Source organism: Bos grunniens, chromosome 15 (assembly GCF_055505025.1).
Source record: "Bos grunniens cultivar Pamir isolate PY7600 chromosome 15, Bosgru_T2T1.0, whole genome shotgun sequence".
Lineage (NCBI taxonomy): Eukaryota > Metazoa > Chordata > Mammalia > Artiodactyla > Bovidae > Bos > Bos grunniens.
In genome coordinates, this window is record NC_141179.1 from 66,741,454 (window position 1) to 66,765,713 (window position 24,260).

Here is a 24,260-nt window from a genome sequence, read left to right on the forward strand (position 1 = left end):
TACACACACACATACATACATAGTTTGTATCCTGCTTTTATCTCCTGACATTATTCCTTATAAATACATATATTTTATCATTTGAATTCACTTCTGTCTTTGAACCCCAGTTTCAAAAGCTCAAGTCCTGAATGCCAGTCTGCCTTTATTGCCAAATGGAAACTTTACCTAATAAGGCATTTCTGTTTTCTCCCTAATAGTGTAAGCAGATTCTGTGAGTTTATTTGTTTTTTTGACGCAAGCATGATAGTCACAGTCTAAGATTATTCAGGCACAATGGAAACTGAGTTAGTGCAAAGTCAGATACACAGTTGTGTAGTCAGCTCCAAGCTACCTGTTTCGCATTATCTGTCTCACTACTGTCAGGGTGTCTCCCATCATGGGACTGAATGAATAAATGCAGAGCACAGTGGGATGTCCAAGGCCATTGGCTCCAGTCCCTCCACTCTGTAGATGAGAACACTGAGGTGCCAGGGGAATAAAGGTTCTTGTCCAAGGTCACCCAGGCAGTTACAGCAGAGTGAGAGAAAGTTGACAGCTTTTAGGACTACAGCTCTGTAGTTTTCCAATAAAGAGAAGTTTTGTCCATTTGACAAGGATGTGGAAAAATTAGAATCCTCATAACTTTCTTGAAAGTGAAAGTCGCTCAGTTGTGTCCGACTCTTTGCGACCCCATGGACTATACAGTCCATGGAATTCTCCAGGCCAGAATACTGGAGTGGGTAGCCTTTCCCTTCTCCAGGGGCTCTTCCCAACCCAGGGATGGAACCCAGGTCCTTCCGCATTGCAGGCAGATTCTTTACCAGCTGAGCCACAAAGGAAGCCCAAGAATACTGGAGTGGGTAGCCTATCCCTTCTCCAGTGGATCTTCCCGACCCAGAAGTCGAACGAGAGTCTCCTGCATTGCAGGTGGATTCTTCACCAACTGAGCTTTCTAGGGGGATATAAAATGGTATAGTCACTTTGGAAAATGATCTGGCAATTACTCAAAAGTTTAAACTTAAGAGTTGCTGTGTTATCCAGCAATTCCATTCTAGGATATAAACCCAAGAGAGATGAAAACATACATCCACACCAAAACTGCACACCAGTGTTCATAGCAACATTATTCACACTGTCCAGAATGTGAAAACAACCCAACCAATGCATGGGTGAGTGAAATGTGGTATATCCATACAGTGGAGTACTATTTGGCAGTAAAAAGAAATCAAGTCCTGACATATGCTGCAACAAGGATAATCCTTGGAAACATGTGAGTGAAAGTCATTCACAAAAGGCCAAATATTGCACGATTGCATGATTCCATTTATATGAAATGTCCAGAATAGGCACATTTTTAGAGAAGAAAAATAGACTTGTTGCTTGGGGCTGAGGGAGATGGAGGAATGGGGAGACAGTGATTGCTAATGTTCTAAAATTGATTGTGGTAATGATCACACAATTCTGTGAATGTACTAAAAAGCACTGAATTATATGACATGTGAATTCTATCTCAGTAAAGCTCTTGAGAGATTATTGTCTGAGTCACTTTTTTTTCAGCCCTTCCCTTGAAATGTCATCGGTGAATAGTCTTTTTCTTTCCCCTTTCCTCTTCCAGCAGGAGTGAAGGTCAGAGGTCTAACGTTAGCCTCTGTTAGGGGAGGCAGCACTTTATAGTTACTAAAAGCTCCCTGGGACAGATGCCCTGATAACTGCAGTCTTGAGCAGATCCTGTGTTTAACCTCCCCATTTCTCAGGGGGTTTTTTTGTTTTGTTTTTTTCAACTGCAAAATAGAGGATAATAGTACATACTTCATAGGGTTGTTAGGAAAATTAAATGAGGTAATACATTTAAAACGCACAGGACAATATCCTGTAAATGGTGGCTGCTGTTAGCTGTCTCCTAGTCTGAGAACCATGACTGTTTCCAGCAGAAAGGCAAGGGTTCATGGTGGGTGTAGATTCCTCCCTCAACCCCTCCAAGAGTTTAGGAGACCTTCTGATACTGGTGGAGAAAAATAAGCCACCTGTTCTATAACTAACTGGATTCTGCACTTATAGCAATTAACACTTCCCGGGATTAGTGACACTTACAGATTGTGGGTTTCAAAGGGCCATTGCTACCTCTTGGAGTGATAATGACATGCAAATAAATTGAGTTAAATAAATTGAGTTGAGACCCCTAGGTGTTGTTGCCTGGCTGGCTGACTCTGGGCTTTGCAGGGCGACCTTGCTGGTTGTTGACTCCGTGTCTATTGCCCATTCAAGTCGAGGCAAACATATCTGCCTGGAGAGTATGCGACTGTTTGTCCATAGATTCCCAGTAGAAATAAGAAATCAATGCACAGAAGCAATTATGTTTATTGTTATGAAGCAAACTCTAGTTAGCATAACTATCTGGTGCCAAATTAAAATAAAAATAAGGAAATTAAGAGCCACAAAAGAAATCAAGTGTGGCATTTGAGACATACTAGGAAATATACCCCACTTTAAAGTAAATACCACTGACATACGGGTTCCCTTCCTACTTCCCCTTCCCCTTCTGCTTTACCTTTTGACTGTTCTCTTTCTCACGGAGCACCCGAGCTCCTAACTGAAGCACCGTACAAATTGACTCCAGGTATTTTAAAACTAGGTGGACGTGGTCTCTGAGCCGCCTGGTGGGCTGGAGCATTGTTGGAAATCAAAGGGATTGAGCTTTAAATGGCTTAATAAAATTAACACTTCGTGATGTCCTTCTCCCCACTGCTCCAGCTCCTCTGCACTGACAGGACCCTTGATAATATACTCTCTGCCAGAGCTTAAAAGGCACGTGGCCAACGAGAAGCAGGCAATGGAGCTGTCATGACTCCCCCACAGCAGCCACACTTCACGTTTCCAGTGCAGGATTGTATTTGACATTTAATTTAGGAGCCTGGGTATCTAGATATAAAACTTTACTGTGATAATAGTGATAAAAAACCACCCAGAGTTTTATTTAAGGGCCTCTTCCTTTCCTGTCCCCCTCCCTCCCCTTTTCCTTTTAGTTCACCCAGGGATCGAACCTGCATCTCCGGCATTGCAGGCAGATTCTTTACTGCTGAGCCAGTGAGGAAGCCCCATAGATGCTTGTATGTATACTTGAATGTAAAATTTGAAAACTGGCCTCTCCCCTGGTTGAGACTTGCATTTAGGCAAAGGGCAAAATCCATCAAGTCTCTGAGTCTCTGTAGTTATGTGGAGAACTGCCATTCAACCCCACGATCTAGCTGATGACCATCCCATGGTTGAATGGCTTTTGTTTTACTTCTTTAGTAGGTGAAACAGATTCTATGATATCACCTTAATTCCCAAGTCAATCTGATTAAATACACATTATAATCTCCATTTTACAATTGAAGAAGCAAATATGTAAGAGGTTTAATGACTTGTCCAAGGGCTCGGGATGGCAATCAATTGCCTTTGTGTGATTGCTATACAGAATTAGTATTAATTATAGGAGGTTTTCACTTTCATGCATTGGAGAAGGAAATGGCAACCCACTCCAGTGTTCTTGCCTGGAGAATCCCAGGAACGGCAGAGCCTGGTGGGCTGCTGACTTTGGGGTCAAACAGAGTCGGACACGACTGAAGAGACTTAGCAGCAGCGGCGGCGGCAGCATTAACTTTTTACTTATAGAAGATGGGTTGGGAATAGTATACAAATACAGTCTGAGTTTGTTCAGACTTTTAGGGGAAAAGTTAAATCAACTATGCCATGCTTTCCTTTACTTTTATGGCAAAAGAGCACAGACATTGGAACAGGATGATTTTATTCAAGCACTGGAACTTAATTACCTCCCTCATTTGATTTGACTGACCTTCAGTTTAATTATAAAGTGAAACTAATCATAGTTCATCAGGAACTCTGTCTATCAGATCTAATCCCTTAAATCTATTTCTCACTTCTACTCTATAATCATTAAGGATTCGATTTAGGTCATATCTGAATGGTCTAGTGGTTTTCCCTACTTTCTTCAATTTAACTCTGAATTTGGCAATAAGGAGTTCAGGATCTGAGCCACAGTTAGCTGCCGGTCTTGTTTTTGCACTGTATAGAGCTTTTCCATCTTTGGCTGCAAGGAATATAATCATTCTGATTTCGGTGTTGACCATCTTGTGATGTCCATGTGTAGAGTCTTCTCTTGTGTTTTTGGAAGAGGGTGTTTGTGACATTGTACAGGAGACAGGGAGCAAGACCATCCCCAAGAAAAAGAAATGCAACAAAGCAAAATGGCTGTCTGAGGAGGCCTTACAAATAGCTGTGAAAAGAAGAGAAACAAAAAGCAAAGGAGAAAAGGAAAGATATACCCATTTGAATGCAGAGTTCCAAAGAATAGCAAGGAGAGATAAGAAAGCCTTCCTCAGTGATCAGTGCAAAGAAATAGAGGAAAACAATAGAATGGGAAAGACTAGAGATCTCTTCAAGAAAATTAGAGATACCAAGGGAATATTTCATGCAAAGATGGGCTCAATAAAGGACAGAAATGGTATGGACCTAACAGAAGCAGAGGATATTAAGAAGAGATGGCAAGCATACACAGAAGAACTGTACAAAAAAGATCTTCATGACCCAGATAATCACAATGGTGTGATCACTGACCTAGAGCCAGACATCCTGGAATGTGAAGTCAAGTGGGCCTTAAAAAGCATCACTACGAACAAAGCTAGTGGAGGTGATGGAATTCCAGTTGAGCTCTTTCAAATCCTAAAATATGATGCTGTGAAAGTGCTGCACTCAATATGCCAGCAAATTTGGAAAACTCGGCAGTGCCCAAAGGACTGGAAAAGGTCAGTTTTCATTCCAATCCCAAAGAAAGGCAATGCCAAAGAATGCTCAAACTACTGCACAATTGCACTCATCTCACATGCTAGTAAAGTAATGCTCAAAATTCTCCAAGCCAGGCTTCAGCAATACATGAACCATGAACTTCCAGATGTTCAAGCTGGTTTTAGAAAAGGCAGAGCAACCAGAAATCAAATTGCCAGCATTTACTGGAACATCGAAAAACCAAGTTCCAGGAAAACATTTATTTCTGCTTTATTGACTATGCCAAAGCCCTTGACTGTGTGGATCACAATAAACTGTGGAAAATTCTGAAAGAGAAGGGAATACCAGACCACCTGACCTGCTTCTTGAGAAATCTGTATGCAGGTCAAGAAGCAGCAGTTAGAATGGGACATGGGACAACAGACTGGTTCCAAATAGGAAAAGGAGTACATCAAGGCTGTATATTGTCACCATGTTTATTTAACTTACATGCAGAGTACATCATGAGAAACACTGGGCTGGAAGAAGCACAAGCTGGAATCAAGATTGCTGGGAGAAATATCAATAACCTCAGATATGCAGATGACACCACCCTTATGGCAGAAAGCAAAGAAGAACTAAAGAGCCTCTTGATCAAAGTGAAAGAGGAGAGGGAAAAAGTTGGCTTAAAGCTCAACATTCAGAAAACAAAGATCATGGCATGCGGTCCCATCGCTTTTTGGCAAAATGTTGGAGAAATAGTGGAAACAGTGGCAGACTTTATTTTGGGGGGCTCCAAAATCACTGCAGATGGTGACTGCAGCCATGAAATAAAAAGATGCTTACTCCTTGGAAGGAAAGTTATGACCAACCTAGATAGCATATTCAAAAGCAGAGACATTGCTTTGCCAACAAAGGTCCGTCTAGTCAAGGCTATGGTTTTTCCTGTGGTCATGTATGGATGTGAGAGTTGGACTGTGAAGAAAGCTGAGTGCCAAACAGTTGATGCTTTTGAACTGTGGTGTTGGAGAAGACTCTTGAGAGTCCCTTGGACTGCAAAGAGATCCAACCAGTCCATCCTAAAGGAAATTAATCCTGAATGTTCATTGGAAGGACTGATGTTGAAGCTGAAACTCTAATACTTTGGCCACCTGATGCAAAGAGCTGACTCATTTGAAAAGACCCTGATGTTGGGAAAGATTGAGGGCAAGAGGAGAAGGGGACGACAGAGGATGAGATGGTTGGATGACATCACCGACTCAATGGACATGAGTTTGAGTAAACTCCATTGGTGATGTTTGAGTAAACTCAGTTGGTGATGAACAGGGAGGCCTGGCATGCTACAGTCCATAGGGTCCAAAGAGCTGGACACGACTGACTGACTGAACTGAACTGAGACTAATCATAACTATCTTTTTATTAATGAGTACCCTGAAAACAGAAACTTTTGAGAGGCAGATAAGAAATAATGGAGGAAGATTTGTTTCGTGGCTTTTGGCGGCCCGAAAAGAATTTTCGAAACTGTAGTTATTTAACAGGGCCTGTGGTTCTTAGGTTAGCAGATTGTTAGCTCCTTGAGGAGGTGTAGTAGGGTTTCAGTCAGCCAAAGAGAGCAAATATGATAGAGGCAAGCTGTGACGTTGAGGAGCTGACTCTTCCTTCAGACTCTGTGTAGGTGCTGAGGAGCGGAGTATGACCTGTCCTTCATGTGCTTTCTGTGCTTTGCGTCTATGTCATGGAAGTAGATTGTATCTAATCTTATCAAACTAGAAAAGGCTCCGTGACAATTTGACCATCTCCTGAAACTGAGGCAAGGAACCTCTGGCTTGACTCCGTCCTCTTCAGTGCTTAGGGTCTGTGAGGAAGTCCTTCCTGGGTTCCTTTGGGAAATTAGAATCTACTCCCAAGGGTGTGGGCTCTCTTTCTCTGGGAGAACTGACTGGAGCTGTGTATCTGTGAGAGCTCAGTGGGTACCAAAGGAAAAACCCACGATAAATGTTGCCACCAGGCTCCTCTGTCCATAGGATTCTCCAGGCAAGAATACAGGAGTGGGTTCCATGCCCTTTTCCAGGGGATCTTCCCAACCCAGGGATTGAATGCAGGTCTCTGACATTGCAAGGGGATTCTTTACCATTTGAGCTATGCAGGAAGCCCCTAAATGATCACAGTTACTGTTACCTGGGCCAGCAGAACAGTTCTACTGATACGTCTGGGTTCCCAGAAAGTACTAAGTTCTTCCCATGTATTATTTTGTATAAACGTCACAGAAATGTCTATGAGAGCCATATTACTAGCCCTATTTTACAAATGAAAAAACTTACCCCTTTCTGAGCTTCAGAAGCACAGAGTTAGCAGGGTCAACACTAAAAGCTGTCTCTATCCCCACAGACTCCACCAGCTTTACCATTCTGACCCTCTGTAGCAAAGAAGGCCCAGAAAACATGATCCCTGCATCTCAGTGTCCTTTCCTGAGGATTCCTGGTAGCTCGGGTTGTGTTGGTTTGGTGGTCTCTATGGTATGCAGATAGCCATGCATGTCTTTGCAGGAAAGATGTTTGGGTAGAGAACCAGAATGGAGGTGATGGGTGGGTCTTGTTTTGAAATTGCTTTCATCTTCAACAGATAAAATAGACTTTCTTTGTATATTTAAGTCTAAGAGGTTTAAAAATAGTATAATTTCTGTTTAGTTGCTCCTGAAACTTTCAGGGTCAGTTCCTACCTCCCACTTCCTAAACAATGACTCCTGAGGCAGAAGCCATCTGTCTGGTTTCTGTATATGTTAAGGTAGAAATAAGGCTAAAAACAAGGCGGAGTAGATGCTCTCACTCGTATTCATGTTTGTTACAGGTCTCTGGGGACCCATTCTTCTACTTTCACATTTCTACAGGGGGCACCCAGAATTTTTTTCTGTCCACTCAAGCCAAGCATTGCTCAGAAGCTCATGATTGCTTTCTCTGTTGCCACCCTGGAGTCAGGCAGAGAGAAGCATCTTAAGAGCAAGGAGCAGTATCATTGAGAGAGAGCCCAGCATCCCTCTTGAATTGTTCTCTGGTGCATCCAGTTCAGTGCCATGACACCAGGTTCCATGTCAAGTTCTCGTGGCACGAAATTCACAGCAGCCGACAGCATGAGCAAGCAGTCCTGGGAGGAGAGAGTACTTGCACTGACGCTGTAACTGCAGTGGTTAGCTCTCTGTCTCTCATGTCAGGCTGCTTGTCGGGCTGCGGTAACTGTCTCACAGGTGACTAGAGCTCACAGTTGCTGTCCCCGTCACAGCTGATTAGCAGATTCGGGTGTTTATTAGGATCTTTCCAGCACCAAGCCTCTAGAAAACATAGTCCTGAGTCTCTAACATTCTGTGTATGTGTGCGCTCATGTACATGTGTGTTTATGTATGTTCAGGAAAAACCACGAAAGGGAGAATATTCAGAAGAAGCCTATTGCCGGGTCTTATACGTGAAGCTGATAAAGAACAATAGAGTACTTAGGCTCAAGTACCCAAATTTATAATCTCAGGAAGAAGCACTCTAGCAGAAATAGAGGAAGGCTGGAGTATTCTAGCTGAAATATGGGGCTCCTATCCATGAGAATGTGATTCTGCAAGTCAAAGACACAAGCCTAGCTGAAGACTATGTAAGGCAAATCTAAGGTCTAGACACCCAAGAAGGAGAGCTTGAAGGACATATGTAGTTACCAAGTCTGAAAGGGTTAAGGTGGGATTTGAGGTCAAGATTGGGCTTCCCTGGAGGCTCAGAGGTTAAAGTGTCTGCCTGGAATGCAGGAGACCAGGGTTCGATCCCTGGGTCAGGAAGATCCCCTGGAGAAGGAAATGGCACCCTACTCCAGTACTCTTGCCTGGAGAATCCCATGGAGGGAGGAGCCTGGTAGGCTACAGTCCATGGGGTCGCAAAGAGTCAGACACGACTGAGCGACTTCACTTTCACTTTCTTTCACTTAGAAAGCCAAGGATTCTGGGCCAAGTGGAAATGAGAAAGGAGAAAAAGCTGGCTGAAAACAGGTTGGAGGTAGGATTGGAATCCTAAAGCGTTTCTTCAAATCACTCAGAAGCCCTTTGTGACTTAGAATTTTGTTTCAGAAAATCAGTGGTGCAAGTGAGAGTGGGGCTAGTTTAACGTAGGTGAGTCTAGGTGGGGATGGGGGTAGGTGGAGCTTAAATGGAGTGTTTGAGTCTAGAGAGTGGGTATAGTTATTTAGTGGGGAGTAATGGGAGAGGGTGCAAGAAAGGGGATTCCTTTGTGTAGTGGCAGGCTTCTTCAGCCAGCCTGTGGTGGAGAAACAGGTGTGGGATGGCTTCTGACACTTGGTCAGAAGGTATTGACTGCCAGTATGTGCCAGACCCTAAGCAAAGATGTCATAATTTTTTTCTCCAGATATTAAGTCCACCTGTTATCTAGTGGAAAAAATAAAACCTGACTCCAGAGTTGAAAGCCTGGGTGACTGCCTAAACTTTGATATTGTTAATGGGGAGAAGGGAACAGACAGGGTTTGAATGGAAGATATGAAAGAATAATGCTGTGTTTAGAAGACAGACGCAATCAAACTATGTGAGTTCAAGCTCCAGATTTGCCACCTGCTCCGTGTGTGAATTTGGGCAGTTTCTTACCCCCACTCAACCTCAGTTTCTTCATCTATAAAACTGAATAATAAGAATTGCTACCTCATGATATCACTGTGATGATTAATTGAAACAGCATGTAAAGTGCTTAGATTAGTGCCTAATATGTAAGTGCGCAAAAGGGTAGCAGTGACGATGAGGAGGACGAGGATTCCGTTTGATGCTTGATGCTTTAAGTAATAGGAAAGTATCCAGGTAGAGATACACATCAAAAGGAATTGTGAGACTGAAGACGTAGAGAGAAAACCCAGGCTTTGGAGCCATCTCCATTGAGGTGGTAGTTAAACTGCAAAGATGAGATGAAACTGATAAGGAGGAAGTGATGGAGAGAAAGCAGTTTTGCCTCCAGAGCACATTTCACAACGTCTGAAGACTCTTGTTTGCATTAATTGGGGATAGGGAGCAATGTATCATCTACTGCACAGAGCCAAGGGTGCTGCTTCATATTTTACAATGCACAGTTCATTTCCCCCCACAGCGAATACCAACAAGAGATGTAAGTTGTGCCAAGGCTGAAGAACCCTTGTAGTTTCCTCAGTCACAGTCGTCTGGAGAGTATGTGTAGTTTGTGGGGATGAAGCTGATAAACATAAAGCTAGGGAAGTCCAGGTCGCAGAAACCATGGGAGAAGAGAAATTAAAGACTGAGGGCTATCAGCAGTGGCATATGGTACAGAGAGGTCAGTCGTGAGAGCAGAGGGAGTCAGCAACCAGTAGAGTCGTCACTGCTGGAGGAGACCCGGAAGCAAGTTTTATGTGACTTTCTAAATAAGCTTGGTGGTTAAAGGTAGGAGAGAGGATGATCTCTTGAGAGGGCAGCTTTGCCATAGGAAAAGGGTTATTCTGCATTCCTCTTTACTTCTCAATTTGACTGTATCAGGCTAACAACGTCTAGGTCAGATTCCTACTCCTCTGATGCCCCCTCTTGTTTTAGCAACAAATATGATTAGAGGCAAATCTGGATTAGTGAATTAGTTCCAAGAGTGTAACATTTGTGCAGCTCTATCATTTTAGAGATAAAAGGGAGACTGAGTTTAGCTTTTCACTTTTAATAGCTCAGGAGCCTGAGGCCCTGAGAGATTCCCTGACTTATCCAAAGTCACGCAGCTGGTTAGTTCTTAAAGACAGACCTGAATGCCGTCCCGGCCGCTGATTTCCCATCGCAAGTGCTGTCTTCTGTGTCACGTTGCTTTCCAGTAGTCTCATCCTAGTTCTCAGAGGAAGGAGGTTACTAGATAGAGTGGTTTTCAGTGTGATGACCTAGATCAGGCTGACCTGCGGGGAATCTTTGCTCCATAGCTTACCTGCTGTGTAACACCAGACCAGTGACTTCGTCAGTGGGGCTTCAATTTCCCCTGCCCGTAAAATGAAAGTATTATCGCCTCCCTGAGGATTAAATCAGAAACACATCTGAGATGGCACTTGGAACACTGCTTGCACGTGGTCCCTCTTAACATCTTCATTATTATGATTCATAAGACCCTGTCTTTGTCACAGATTAAGGGGCAAGAGAATGTCCAGTGACAGAAAGCAGGCCAACATTAGACATGCCGTCTGAGTCACCCGGCCTTGCTCCTAACTCCGTCTCCTACTCTGCCATAAGAGCAGTGTAGTGAGGGTTTGTGTTGCTGTAGTTACACAAGGTCTTAAAGCAGATATCTTTCCACTGTATTGTGGTGATGTCTATATGTCATTGATGTGCCTGGTATTTCTCAAAAGTCAGTGACTTCACACTTCAGATCACTCACTGAATCAGCTAATTGCTGCTGCTGCTGCTAAGTCGTGTCAGTCGTGTCCGACTCTGTGCAACCCCTTAGACGGCAGCCCAACAGGCTCCTCTGTCCCTGGGATTCTCCAGGCAAGAACACTGGAGTGGGTTGCCATTTCCTTCTCCAATGCATGAAAGTAAAAAGTGAAAGTGAAGTCGCTCAGTCGTGTCCGACTCTTAGCGACCCCATGGACGGCAGCCCACCAGGCTCCTCTTTCCATGGGATTTTCCAGGCGAGAGTACTGGAGTGGGGTGCCATTGCCTTCTCTGAATAGATTTCCTTATACAGATTTTGTACATGTTTTGTTAGATTTATACCTAAGTCTTTCATTTTTGGGGTGCTAATTTAAATGATATTGTGTTTTTAAATTCAAATTCCACGTTCATTGGTGGTATAGATAGGAAATTAATTGACTTTTATATATTAGCTTTATGTCTGGCAGCGTTGTTATAACTGCCTATTAGTTGGGGAACTTTTTTTTGATGATTCTTTCAGATTTTCTGCATAAATAATCATGTCAGTTGTGAACAGAGGCTGCTTTATTTCTGCCTTCTCAACCTGTAAACCTTTTATTTCCTTTTGTCTTTTGAAAAGGAGAAGTAAGATAAAACGTCCTTGTCTTGTTCTTGATCTTAGCTGGAAAAATCCATTTCTCACCACACAGTATGACATTAACTGTAGATTTTTTTGGTACACTTTTTTATGAAGTTGAGAGAGTTCTTCCCTATTTCTAGTCTGCTGAGAGTTTTTATCATACATGGATATTAGATCTTTTCAAGTGCTTTTTTTGTATCTATTGATATGGTCATGTGATTTTTCTTCTTTAGCCTGTTGATTATAGATTAGATGAACTGATTTTCAAATGTTGAACCAGCCTTGCATACCTGGGTAAATCCCTCTAAGTCATGGTATATAATTCCTTTTATACATTTTTGGGTTTGATTTGTTAATGTCTTATTGAAGACTTAACTTTCTTTGAGCCTTATTTCTTTTTTAAAATTACTCTTAAAGAAAAATTATTACACATTATTGTAGAAAATTTGAACTTAAAAGTAAAAAAAAAGAAAAGAAAAGAACTCTTTATTCCAGCACTCAGACATAACCTGGTGGCTCAGATGGTAAAGCGTCTGTCTACGATGCGGGAGACCCGGGTTCGATCCCTGGGTTGGGAAGATCCCTTGGAGAAGGAAATGGCAATCCACTCCAGTACTATTGCCTGGAAAATCCCATGGACAGAGGAGCCTGGTAGGCTACAGTCCATGGGGTCACAAAGAGTCGGACACGACTGAGTGACTTCATGTTCACGTTCACGTTCAGACGTAACCACTCTCCGACATTTTGATGTGTTTTTTTTGCTGTTGTTGGTTAGTTGCCAAGTTGCATCTGACTGTGACCTCATGCCCGCCAAGCTCTTCTGTGCATGGAATTTCCCAAGCAAGAATCCTGGTGTGTGTTAGTCACTCAGTTATATCCGACTCTGCAACCCTGCAAACTGTAGCCTGCCAGTCTCCTCTATCCACAGAATTTTCAAGGATTGCAACCCAGCCAATCCTGGAGTGGGTTGCAATTTCCTTCTCCAGGAGATGGTCTCAACCCAGGAATCGAACCTGCATCTCCTACATTGGCAGGCAGATTCTTTACCACTGAGCCACCAGGGAAGCCATGTTTATTCTAGTCTTTATAATACAAATAATAACTGGAACAGTAAATATCATTATTACTTCATTGAGTGGATACTTGAAATAACTAAGTGCTAGCTGAGGTAGCGATCCCATGGTACTCTTAACAAAGTGAGGAAAGAAGGTAAAGAAGACACTAACGACTACTTTTGTCTAGAGGCTTCCAATGATGAGAAAAATGGTTTGGGAGGAGATTAAATGTTCATTTTAATAACCTTTTCACTATTCTTCTCAATAACCCATTGTGAAATCCAAGCAATCCAGGCTTCTAACCATTGTCAGGAAAATTTCTGTCATCTCTCAGAACGTTGGTAGTAGAATGTGGTTCATAGTTTTGAGTTGTTTTTTTTTTTTTTTCATAGTTCTTATCTGCTATGCTTCTAAAAGTGTAGTGAAAGTGTTAGTCACTCAGTCGTGTCCAGCTCTTTGCCACATCATGGACTGTAGCCTGCCAGGCCCCTCTGTCCATGAAATTCTCCAGGCATGAGTACTAGAGTGGGTAGCCATTCCCTTCTGCAGGGAATCTTCCCAACCCAGAGATTGAACACGGGTCTCCTACATTGCAGGCAGATTCTTTACTGTCTGAGCCACAAGGGAAGCTTCTGTTAGATAACTTTCCAAGCCTTAGGAATGGACAGTTGTTTTTTTCATAAATATTGGTTATTCCCCTCATACACAAAAGACACAGGAGATGGGAGATCCAGGCATCCACTGAAAAGGACTCTGTCCTGCCTGCTGATGAAGCTCTTCCCTTGTCTGCCCTCACTGGAGCTTGGCAGAGGTTTGCAAGGAGCTCTCTTGAGGCAAAAATGCCAGAATAATCCACAGGCTATACTGGCAGCCTTAATTTTGAGATTCCCTACCTGGTACTTTCCGTGGACACTGGCATACTGAGAGGGTACTGTGTTTTGGGAGTGAGGACAGATTACAGCATTGAAAAAGTTCCACTGAAACCTTTTTTTCTTTTTGGAATGGGCTGCTTTAAAGTTATTTGCAGGAGATTTGACTAATAGAGCAAGTATTTCTGGAAGCTTCAATCAGGATAGACTCAGATGTGTTGCTTTTGTGTAGCTTCCTGTTCCTGACCCTGTTCCATCTTTCTCAGTTCATCTCAGCAACACTTTTCTGGAACAAATCTTTCTTAAGCCATCATGCTTTCTAGCTAGTATGCTTGTTGTTTTTATAATCTCCTATAATAAAAAGTAAATAAAACCTTGGTTTTATAGCTAATGAGGAGTTAATGACTTCCAGTTCATGTCAAACCCATTGAATAGTAGTGTTTCCAAGTACAAGCTCTTAATTCAGGGTTTTATGTGTTTAATTATGTATATATAAAATGCCAGTCTGCATACCTCTTGGGTCTGGTCTGGCTTAGAAATGTTAACTATAAGAGCATATAGAAAGTACCATGGGATGAGACTTAACTCTTCAAATGTACATCTTTCATCCCAAGATTCACTTTGGGGAAATAATGTCCTAGTGGGGATAATAACAGAAGCAACCTGTTAACAGCAGAAATATCTCAATTAAGAGGAAATAAATATGAAGAACTTGAAGCAGGCAGAAAGGGATCCTTGGAGGCAACATGTTACAGCAGAAGGTACCCCAGAGCTAGACCAGAGGAAAGTTGGTTTCTAAACCATACTTTGTGACTGTACCTCTCTGGGGCTTTTTTTTTCCCTCACCAGAAAGTTGGACTCAGCTCTAGTAAGAGCAATCAGATGTTTACTAGTTAGTTCTGACCATTCACAAATAAGCCACTTATTCTTTGATATTACAATGCTGTGTTCAAGTAATTTTAGAAAATGCTATTTTTTTTTCATCGAATACACCTATAAGAAAGATATATCAACTTGCGTATAACCTAGAGCTTTAAAGTTTTAACAACTTAGGGACCAATCAGTTGACCAAAGAGAGCAAACTCTTCTTATGGTTTCATTTGTGCAGGGGACCCAAGTTACTCAGGTGCGATTTTCCTGGAGAGCACCTCCAGTGCCCCCGGAAGCACTTCAGGGAGGAGGGGAGGTTTTTCTTTTAACCAGAGTGGTTTTACTTTGGGCTGTATTACACTTTGGGGTTCTGCATTAAGACTTTGTTTGGGGCAAGGGAAGTTCTGTGGCTTTAAAAAGGTGTGACCATTACTAGTAGATTCTATAAAAAGGAAACTTCTGCATCACCAGTCTTATCATTCTGTGATACATCCGGCCTTCTCTCTTCTTTGCTTATGAAGAACTTTCTCTTTTGACATAACTTGCGTGTAGTATAGTCAAGAGTATGAGACCATCACTGTCATCTTTGGGAAGCTGTAGGATAGAGGCTACCTAAATTCTAGGAAACCTACTAGAAATGATGTCAGTGGCTCCCAGCTATCAGTGCTGATGTGAAGGGCAGGTTGCTCCTGGAGAATTGTGAAGTTTATAGCAGGATGGTTTTGATGATGGGGTGATGAAACCTGAAAGGAAGTTTTGAAAGCTGTTTCATTTCTGCCATTGATAGGGGTCCTTTCTCCAGAGTACTCAACCTGTTAACCTACCAGTGGCCTAATCCCCCAGGGAGTCTCTCCTTTGGGCTCTAGATTTAAACAAACCCAGAAGTTTGTTCTTGCCATTTTCAACTAGGCTGGAGAATACCTATTGTTGATTAGTAGAGAATCAGAGTGAGAAGAAGGCATAAAGGTTTGATAAAGTATTCTGCCTTCAAATATTTGGCCTAATCTCTATAAAAATTAATTGCATAAAATAAAGGTTGAAAAACCTATGTAAAGTAAAGGAAAAGAGATAATTTAAATTTTAAAAACCATGATTTATTCACCTACTGCAATGTAGTCCCCACCTTTCCTGACTGTGATGTCAGCTTCTTAACTTCATATCACATGTGTATGTGATGTCTAGTGAGGTAGGTTCAGTTCAGTTCAGTTCAGTCGAGTCGCTCAGTTCATTTCGGTTCAGTCGCTCAGTCGTGTCCGACTCTTTGCGACCTCATGAATCACAGCACGCCAGGCCTCCCTGTCCATCACCAACTCCTGGAGTTCACCCAAACTCATGTGCATCGAGTCAGTGATGCCATCCAGCCATCTCACCCTCTGTCGTCCCCTTCTCCTCCTGCCCCCAATCCCTCCCAGCATCAGGGTCTTTTCCAATGAGTCAACTCTTCGCATGAGGTAGCCAAAGTATTGGAGTTTCAGCCTCAACATCAGTCCCTCCAATGAACACCCAGGACTGGTCTCCTTTAGGATGGACTGGTTGGATCTCTTTGCAGTCCAAGGGACTCTCAAGAGCCTTCTCTGTAGGTTACAAGTCAGTTTTTATTATGCTCTCCATTTTTAGTCACTTGGAAGAGCTTTTCTTAGGAATTTAAAAAGTTTATGCCTTAGTTAAAGATTTAGTCTCTAAAGAGAGGTCTTATAAGACTAAATTTATTTCAAGGGTAGGGATCCAGATTCACTGATAAATGATTACCATAAAGCATAACACCCTTGAAATATATACACTAAAAATAAAAAGGAATTATATAAATAAACACATCACAGTTCTCAATCTGATAAAGAACTTGGAGGGACATTAATAACATTTAACACTCCCTCTCCCCTTTTCTTTAGCACTGGGAGAGTACCTGCAAAGAGTATGTGAATTCATGAGGGCTTACGTCACCTGCCGTGGATATGGATATGTGTCCTGCAGGCCTTATTTTGCATTGACGTTTTTATGGCAGTGTTACAAAAGCTGCTTAAAATATCAAGCCTATTTCAGTTTTTAAGAGGCTAATAGAAAATGGCCTCATCTTCCTCTCCTTTAGTCTTTTTCTCTCCTAGTCTCCTTTTTAGGTTTTCCCAGTTTGACTTCCCTTCTGACAGACTGTTATAGTGAACAGAGCACCAGACTGGGAGCGAGAAGATTGGAGAACTCAGTGGCTCCTACAAGATTACAGCTGGGTCTGTTTCCTTATCTGTGAAAGACAGGGGTTCACTTAGATGACACTACTTTCTCTTTCAGCTTTAAAATTCTCTATTGGTTTTTGTACTTTTGTCTACTGTTCTGCCTCTTCCCTGTTTCCTACCTCAGCTACTCAATATGCATAGTTGTTTAAAAATACTCATAAAATAAACATGGTTATGAAGAAACATCAATAGGTGTAGTTGCTGGCAAGATATGGTATTTAGAAGTTCAGATTTGGTAGTTTCTCATTTTCTTTGCCTTATGCCCTAGCCAAATGCAGCGGAGTTATATTTTATTTATTCTACACAGTTGTTGCAAACTAAAACAATAATATATTTCACTCATCAGAGAGTAAAAATTTAGAGACTTGATATTATCCACTCTTGGGGGAAGTGTAGGAAAATGCATACTTCACACACTGTGGGAATGTAATTGGTGCATATTTTTGGAGGACATTTTGGTAGTATCAGTCAATAGTTTTAGAATATATATATATAAATTGATTCAGTGTTTCCAAAGGTTTCTAAAGAAATTCATATGCAAATATTAAGAGGTATGGCCATTGATGTTCATTGCTGTCCTGTTCATAAAAGCAAAAGTTTGGAAATATCTTGTATTTCTATTAAGAAGGGAAATATTTAATGGATATATTTATTCTTTTATCTCTCTCTATATAGATGTCCATATCTATATATACCCATATCATACAGACATTAAAAATAATACAATGAATGAAGTTGTTCTGTATATACTAACTTTTTAAGTAGGAAATCAAGACACAGAACCATATGTTCACCATGATCCATTTACATAAAAGCAACGTAATTGTCTGTATGTGTACAGTATACTTTGTTTTACTGCGGTTCACTTCATTGTGCTTTGCAGACACCGTGTCTTACAAGTTGAAGGCTTGTAGCAGCCCTGCGTTGAGCAGTACTCTTTTCCCAACAGCGTATGCTCATTTTCTGTCCCTGTGTTCACGTTGTGGTAATTCTTGTAGCATATCAAACTTTTTCATTATTATTGTGTCTATTATGTTGTGATCTTTGATCAGTGATCTTGATGTTACCATTATAAAAAGTTTATGACTTGCTGAAGGCTCAAATGATGGTTAGCATTTTTTAGCAATGAAGTATTTTTAAATTAAAGTATATATATATTATTTTTGTAAACATAATGCTCTTGCATACTTAATAGACTACAGTGTAGTATAAATATAACTTTTATGTGTACTGGGAAACCAAAAAATATGTGTGACTTTTTATTGTAATATTCACTTTACTGTGGTGGTCTAGAGCAGAACCTGTGTGTCTCCAAGGTATGCCTGTATATGTGTGTGTATGTATATATACACACACACACACATAATGACCAGAAAGGCATGTATAGACTGTTAACTGGAGAAGGAAATGGCACCCCACTCCAGTACTCTTGCCTGGAAGATCCCATGGACAGAGGAGCCTGGTGAGCTGCAGTCCATGGGGTCGCTGAGAGTTGGACACAACTCAGTGACTTCACTTTCACTTTTCACTTTCATGCATTGGAGAAGGAAATGGCAACCCACTCCAGTGTTCTTGCCTGGAGAATCCCAGAGATGGGAGAGCCTGGTGGGCCGCTGTCTATGGGGTCGCACCGAGTTGGACACGACTGAAGTGACTTAGCAGTAGCAGCAGACTGTTAACAGTAATTACCCACTGAGGAGGAAAATGGTATTGGGAAAGAGAGAGAAGAATTTCTCTCTCTCTCTTTTAATATACACAAAGAATCTGTCTGCAATATAGGAGACATGGATTCAGGCCTGGGGTGGGGAAGATGCCCTAGAGAAGGAAATGGCACCCCACTCCAGTATTCCTGCTGGAAAATCCCATGGACAGAGGAGCTGGAATGGCTGCAGTCCACGGAGTCACAAAGAGTCAGACACAACTGAGCAACTAAACAACAAGAACAGTACCTATTAAATTTTTAAGAAGTAATTATGTATTAATGATATGAAAACAAAAAAGTAAAAAGGAAGGACAAGGAGTCACTTCCTAAAGAATGAAAAAAGCAGAAAGAGTAGCAGGAAATTCATCAACAATATCTGAGAAACATAGTTCAGAGGATATTCCCAAAACTTCGGGATCGGATAGGACCCACGGTTTGTGTTTTGGCCAGGGCTACCTAGCATTTAGAATAATAGCCCTACTCTCCCATTTCTTTGCATGTCCAACGCATTCTGACTTGTCTTTGTTCTGTAGGTAACCCGGGACCAGATGAAGATGTTTATACAGCAAGAATTTAAGAAAGTTCAAAAAGTGATTGCGGATGAGGAGCAGAAGGCCCTTCATTTAGTGGACATCCAGGAAGCAATGGCCACAGCTCATGTGACTGAGATACTGGCTGACATCCAGTCCCATATGGATAGATTGATGACTCAGATGGCCCAAGCCAAGGAACAACTTGATACCTCTAATGAATCAGCTGAGCCAAAGGCGGAGGTAAAGGAGAATGCCTATAATAAACCAGTAGCATGAAAAATAGGCAGAAACTGACTGCCCTATTTGTTAATTATGGAAATTCCCCCATTTTAGTCCCTAAACATGAATGGATTGAAAGCTTCAATAGGACATAAGTGTTTAGACTGGTGTATAAACCAGTTTGGAGATGTTGGCTGCTCGGGCCTGCACTCAAAAACTACTGCTGCTGCTAAGTCGCTTCAGTCGTGTCCGACTCTGTGCGACCCCATGGACGGCAGCACACCAGGCTCCCCTGTCCCTGGGATTCTCCAGGCAAGAACACTGGAGTGGGTTGCCATTTCCTTCTCCAATGCATGGAAGTGAAAAGTGAAAGTGAAGTCGCTCCGTCGTGTCCGACTCTTAGCGACCCAATGGACTGCAGCCCACCAGGCTCCTCCATCCATGGGATTCTCCAGGCAAGAGTACCGGAGTGGGGTGCCATTGCCTTCTCCGGCGCACTCCAAAACTAGGCCTAGCAAAATACGTGTACACTGTGCCTTAAAGGAGTGTAGTCAATGGGGCAGATACTGTTCCCAGGTAATGAGGGAAGCCAGAAATCAGAGCCGGAGAAGAGGACAATTGACAGATATCCAGTGATTAAATGAGCCTATAGATAAAGTCACCGTGGGGATGAGAACTGGGCTGAATGAGAATGTCAGGAAGTGAGCATAAAGCAGGCCAAAATAAAAGACTGGACTCATTTTGTGAATAGTGAAAGGTGTCTCCAGCTGGTCTTTTTATGAAGCTAATTGCATAAATTGGGGGCGTGACTGTTGGATTGAGGGGCATGTGGGCTCAGGCATTGTGAGGATCAAAGACAGCAATGAAAGACTCAAGGTAAATGTTAAGTGACAGTTTTAGTCACTACATTCATTGTTATTTTGTAACAATAATAAAAGAATCTTAAGACATTTTGCCAAACAACATATTCAGGCATTTAGAATCTATTGTTAAAAAAAAAAAAAAATTAAGGTGGCCACTCTTTTAAATGCATGTGCTCAGTTGCATCTGACTCTTTGCGACCTTGTGGACTATATCCTGCCAGGCTCCTCTGTCCATGGAACTTTCCAGGCAAGAATACTAGAGTGGGCTGCCATTTCCTACTCCAGGGGATCTTCCAGACCCAGGGACTGAACCCACATCTCTTGCAACCCCTGCATTGGCATGTGGATTCTTTACCACTAGCACCAGCTGGGGAAGCCCACGTGTAAAACTTATATTTCAGCCACTGGAGAGAGGCCACTGTTGATGAGGTTTCATACCATTATGTTGAAAATTCTGGTTAAGCTTATGCCAAGTAGGTTTAGGGCAGGCCTTTCTAGAAGAACACCTAGGAGAATCCCGTGAACTTTCTAGTATACCTGCTAACTCAGTGAGCTCAGCCTTAACGTATAATTTTGCCTTGGCCCAGGAGAGCCCAGCCACAGAATAATGCAGCCATTAAAGCAGCCAGGGTACATCTAGGAGGCGGGTACTGCTGGTGTCGTCCTGACGGGAAACGTAAGAGACCATTGATTGACTCATCTAGAGTTCTTGATTAATTTTCATCAGTGTGTGAACGGAAGAGAAGAGCGCTTGTTCTTTTCATTTCATCCTCCCCAGAATTAACAAAGTGTGTACCTAAATACAATTCTAGATAGATGAGAGAGCATGTTATATTTATCATTTCATTTAATCCTTATTTCAGTGTTCATTGTATCCATTTTACAGATGGGCTGTTGAGATGCCAAGAACTGTAGACACTGACCGGGTGTCATTTAGTTAGCAGAAAAGAGCCAGGATTCAGTCCATCCTGTTCCCATGCCTGTGCTTTTCCCTACCATCTGCCAAATGTCCTGTTTATATCTGTGGGAAGAATAAGGAGAATCAGTGTCCTGGACCGCTTTGCATTCCTAAGACCCTTTACTCTGTGGAAATGCTCACTGTGTGTCTTTTTTAAAATTAATTATAAATAATAATAAATTTATTTTTAAGTAAATTTATTTAAAATTTTTCTTTAATAATGGAGTGGACTTTGTGTCCAAAGTCCAAACAAACAAAAGGTTCAGCCTTAAGAGATCGTTGACATAACTCTGTCCCCAGTTCAGCTCAGATTGGACCCTTCACATTCTGTGTGTAGATTTTTTTTTTTTTTCAGAAATAAAGATTCAATTTTGAAGAAATCGCCCTCTCTTTTATTTTCATTTCAAATAAAGAATTTAGCCCTTCGCCAACATTAATTGTCCTTTAACTACTTGAGTAGCTCAGTTTCACTATGCTTGTTAACTCTGATGGAATGGCTCTTAGGGGTGCAAAGATGACAAGCCCTAAGGACCAGGCAATGGACATAGTAAGCTATTAAAAATGAGAAGTAGCATACATCTGGCTAAAGCATTTACACAAAGCTGTTATTCTCTAATAGCCGCTCATTCCAGCTAATGTGGTAACTTACTGATCAGAGCAAATTTCCAGTACCTCTCTTTCACTCAACAGAGGAATTATTTCTTCTCTTTGCATTGTATAGGTTTTTAAAATTTTCCTGAATTTTTATTTTGATCAGAAAATCTTACCCAACCCTTTATTATGAAAAATTTCATAACATTTGCTATATATAGCAAAGTTGAAGGAATTTTATAGATAACACCCATATACTTGCACCAGGATTCTGCCATTAACAGTTTACTTCACTCGATTCATTTTATGTATATAGCCATCTTTCCAACCTTCTATCCTCAGTTCTTGTTCGCATTTAAAAACAAATTGCACGTCTGGTTCCGAACAAGATGGAGTAAATGCATTTTCATTGCACTCATTCCCACCGATCACAGCAGAAATTCCTAGACAAAATTCTGAGTCACCTACCAGAAGATTCTCAAAAGTGGAGAAAAGATGGCAGACTGACCAGGGATCTTGGGATATGAGGAGCCACACCACAATGATTTCCTTGAGGGGAACGGAGGCAGGGTTCTTGCTTCCTATATATCCTGGCCTGGGTGTTCTGCAAGCTAGAAATACTAGTGAGCACAGACAAAAAGAACATCTCCAAGAGAAAACCTGCTCTCTAGCCAAAGGACTTGGTAAAGGGCAGTTCAACTGAAGAGAAATCCTTTAATCATTTCTGCCTATTCTGGATGAATGGGCATGGTGTTTATAATAGTGACTTTAAAATTCTGATCTGATAATCCCTAATACTGTGTCTTCCTGTTGTGGAAGGCACCATGAAAAAAGCTGCATCCTTTCCCAGCCCCAACTGATACCACAGTAGTGGAGCCAGTGAGGGAAACCCTATTTTACACCCTCACCCAAAGTAATGGGGTGTCATTTTTTCTCCATGGAGTCTTTAGGTAAAAGTTTGTATCTATCCCTCACAGTAATTAAGTAATGCCTACCTCCTATGGAGCCTGAAGGTAGAACTCTGACTTCTACCACTCCTTTGCAATAATAGGAAGGAAATAGCAAACTATCCCCTGTGGGGTTCTCTGGTGGCTCAAATGGTAAAGAATCCACCTGCAATGCAGGAGACCTGGGTTCAATCCCTAGGTCGGGAACATCCTCTGGAGAAAGGAATGGCTACCCACGCCAGTGTTCTTGCCTGGAGAATTCCATGGACAGAGAAGCCTGGCAGGCTATACTCCATGGGGTCTCAATTGAGTGACTAACACTTTCATTTTCATATCGTCCCTTCCATGTGGGGACTGTAGTTGGAGATTTAACGTCTCCCTCTCACCCTGCATTAACTAGGCAATGCCCCTCCCCAGCTGACTCAGAGGGTGGAATCATACCTTCCCCTTTTACTTGGTAGTGATGAGCTGGTTCCCCTCCTCCTCCTGAGCTAGCACTGATGGAGACTAGACTGGAGCTCTGTCATCTGAAGGAAGCGACCAGAATGGCACTGCAGAAGTTTAATAAACTCAAATGACATGTGAACTATAAGCCATACAAGTGATCTAGGAAATGTGTTCTGAACCTAAATAGGTTGACAGTCTGCTAGAATAGAAGATATAATTAGTAACCGGATCTTATAATGTTTAGGATATAGTCCATAGTACTCATTATACCAAGAACCAAAGAAATCTCAATTCTAATGAGAAAAAAATCAGGAGATGGCCACACCAGGAAGACACAGTACTAGGGATTATCAGACTAGAATTTTAAAGTCACTATTATAAAAATGTCTCAATAAGCAGTAACAAATGCTGGAAACAAATGAAAAATATTTTAAAATCTCAGGAAAGAAATATTAATACAAGATATAAAGAAGGACCAAATGAAAGTTTAAAGCTGAAAAATACAATGACAGACATGAAAAATTCACTAGACTGGCTCAATGGCAAATAGGAAATGACAGAGGAAAGAATCAGTGAATTTAAGACACATCAATGGGCACTCAATCTGAACAAACAAGAAAAAAGATTGAAAAATAATTGAATTGAATCTCAGAGATCTGTGGGACAATAAAGAAAGCTCTGACATGTATGTCACTTGTCCAGCAAGAGGAGGAAAAGGAATTTCTAAAATTTGGTTGAAAAAATATAAACCCAGATATTTAAGAAACCAGATGAACCCAAGTGAGATAAACCTAAGAAATCCATACCTAGACTCATCAAAATCAAACTTCCAAAAACTTAGGACAAAGAAAACATCTTGAAATCAAAGAGAAATGACATTAGACATGGAAACAATAATTCAGATGAACATGGTTAGAAGTAAGATTTTTTTTTTATATCCACTGAAATTATTAAGTGAATCTCTTCCATTCTGGTGTGATGGCTGATTACTTTGGTTAATTTTACAATGTTGAATCTTGCATTGCAATACTAAACCTTGCATTCCTGAGATAAACTCCCACCTGGTCATTATGTATTATCTGAGTTCAATTCATTAATATTTTGTTAAAGAGTTTTATGTCTGTGTTCAGAGAGAGATGTGAGGTGAAAGTGTTAGTCTCTCAGTCATGTCCAACTCTTTGTAAACCCATGGACTGTAGCCCACCAGGCTCCTCTGCCCATGGAATTCTCTAGG

At 41.6% G+C, this 24,260-nt stretch overlaps 1 protein-coding gene across 8 annotated transcripts in view; it reads left to right on the forward strand.

Annotated features, from left to right (window-relative positions):
* TRIM44 (tripartite motif containing 44) overlaps positions 1-24,260 on the forward strand; it is a 111,453-nt gene that overhangs the window by 25,506 nt on the left and 61,687 nt on the right. For 4 of the 8 annotated variants that reach the window (XM_086341147.1, XM_086341142.1, XM_086341141.1 and 1 more), the window contains exon 3: positions 19,002-19,241. The exons of 3 other annotated variants lie outside the window; for them this stretch is intronic. In XM_086341147.1, coding sequence (XP_086197273.1) covers positions 19,002-19,241 — 240 coding nt within the window. Of the gene's footprint in view, positions 1-19,001; positions 20,097-24,260 lie in introns of all 8 variants that reach the window. One more of the 8 variants, XR_015142256.1, reaches the window with a different exon arrangement.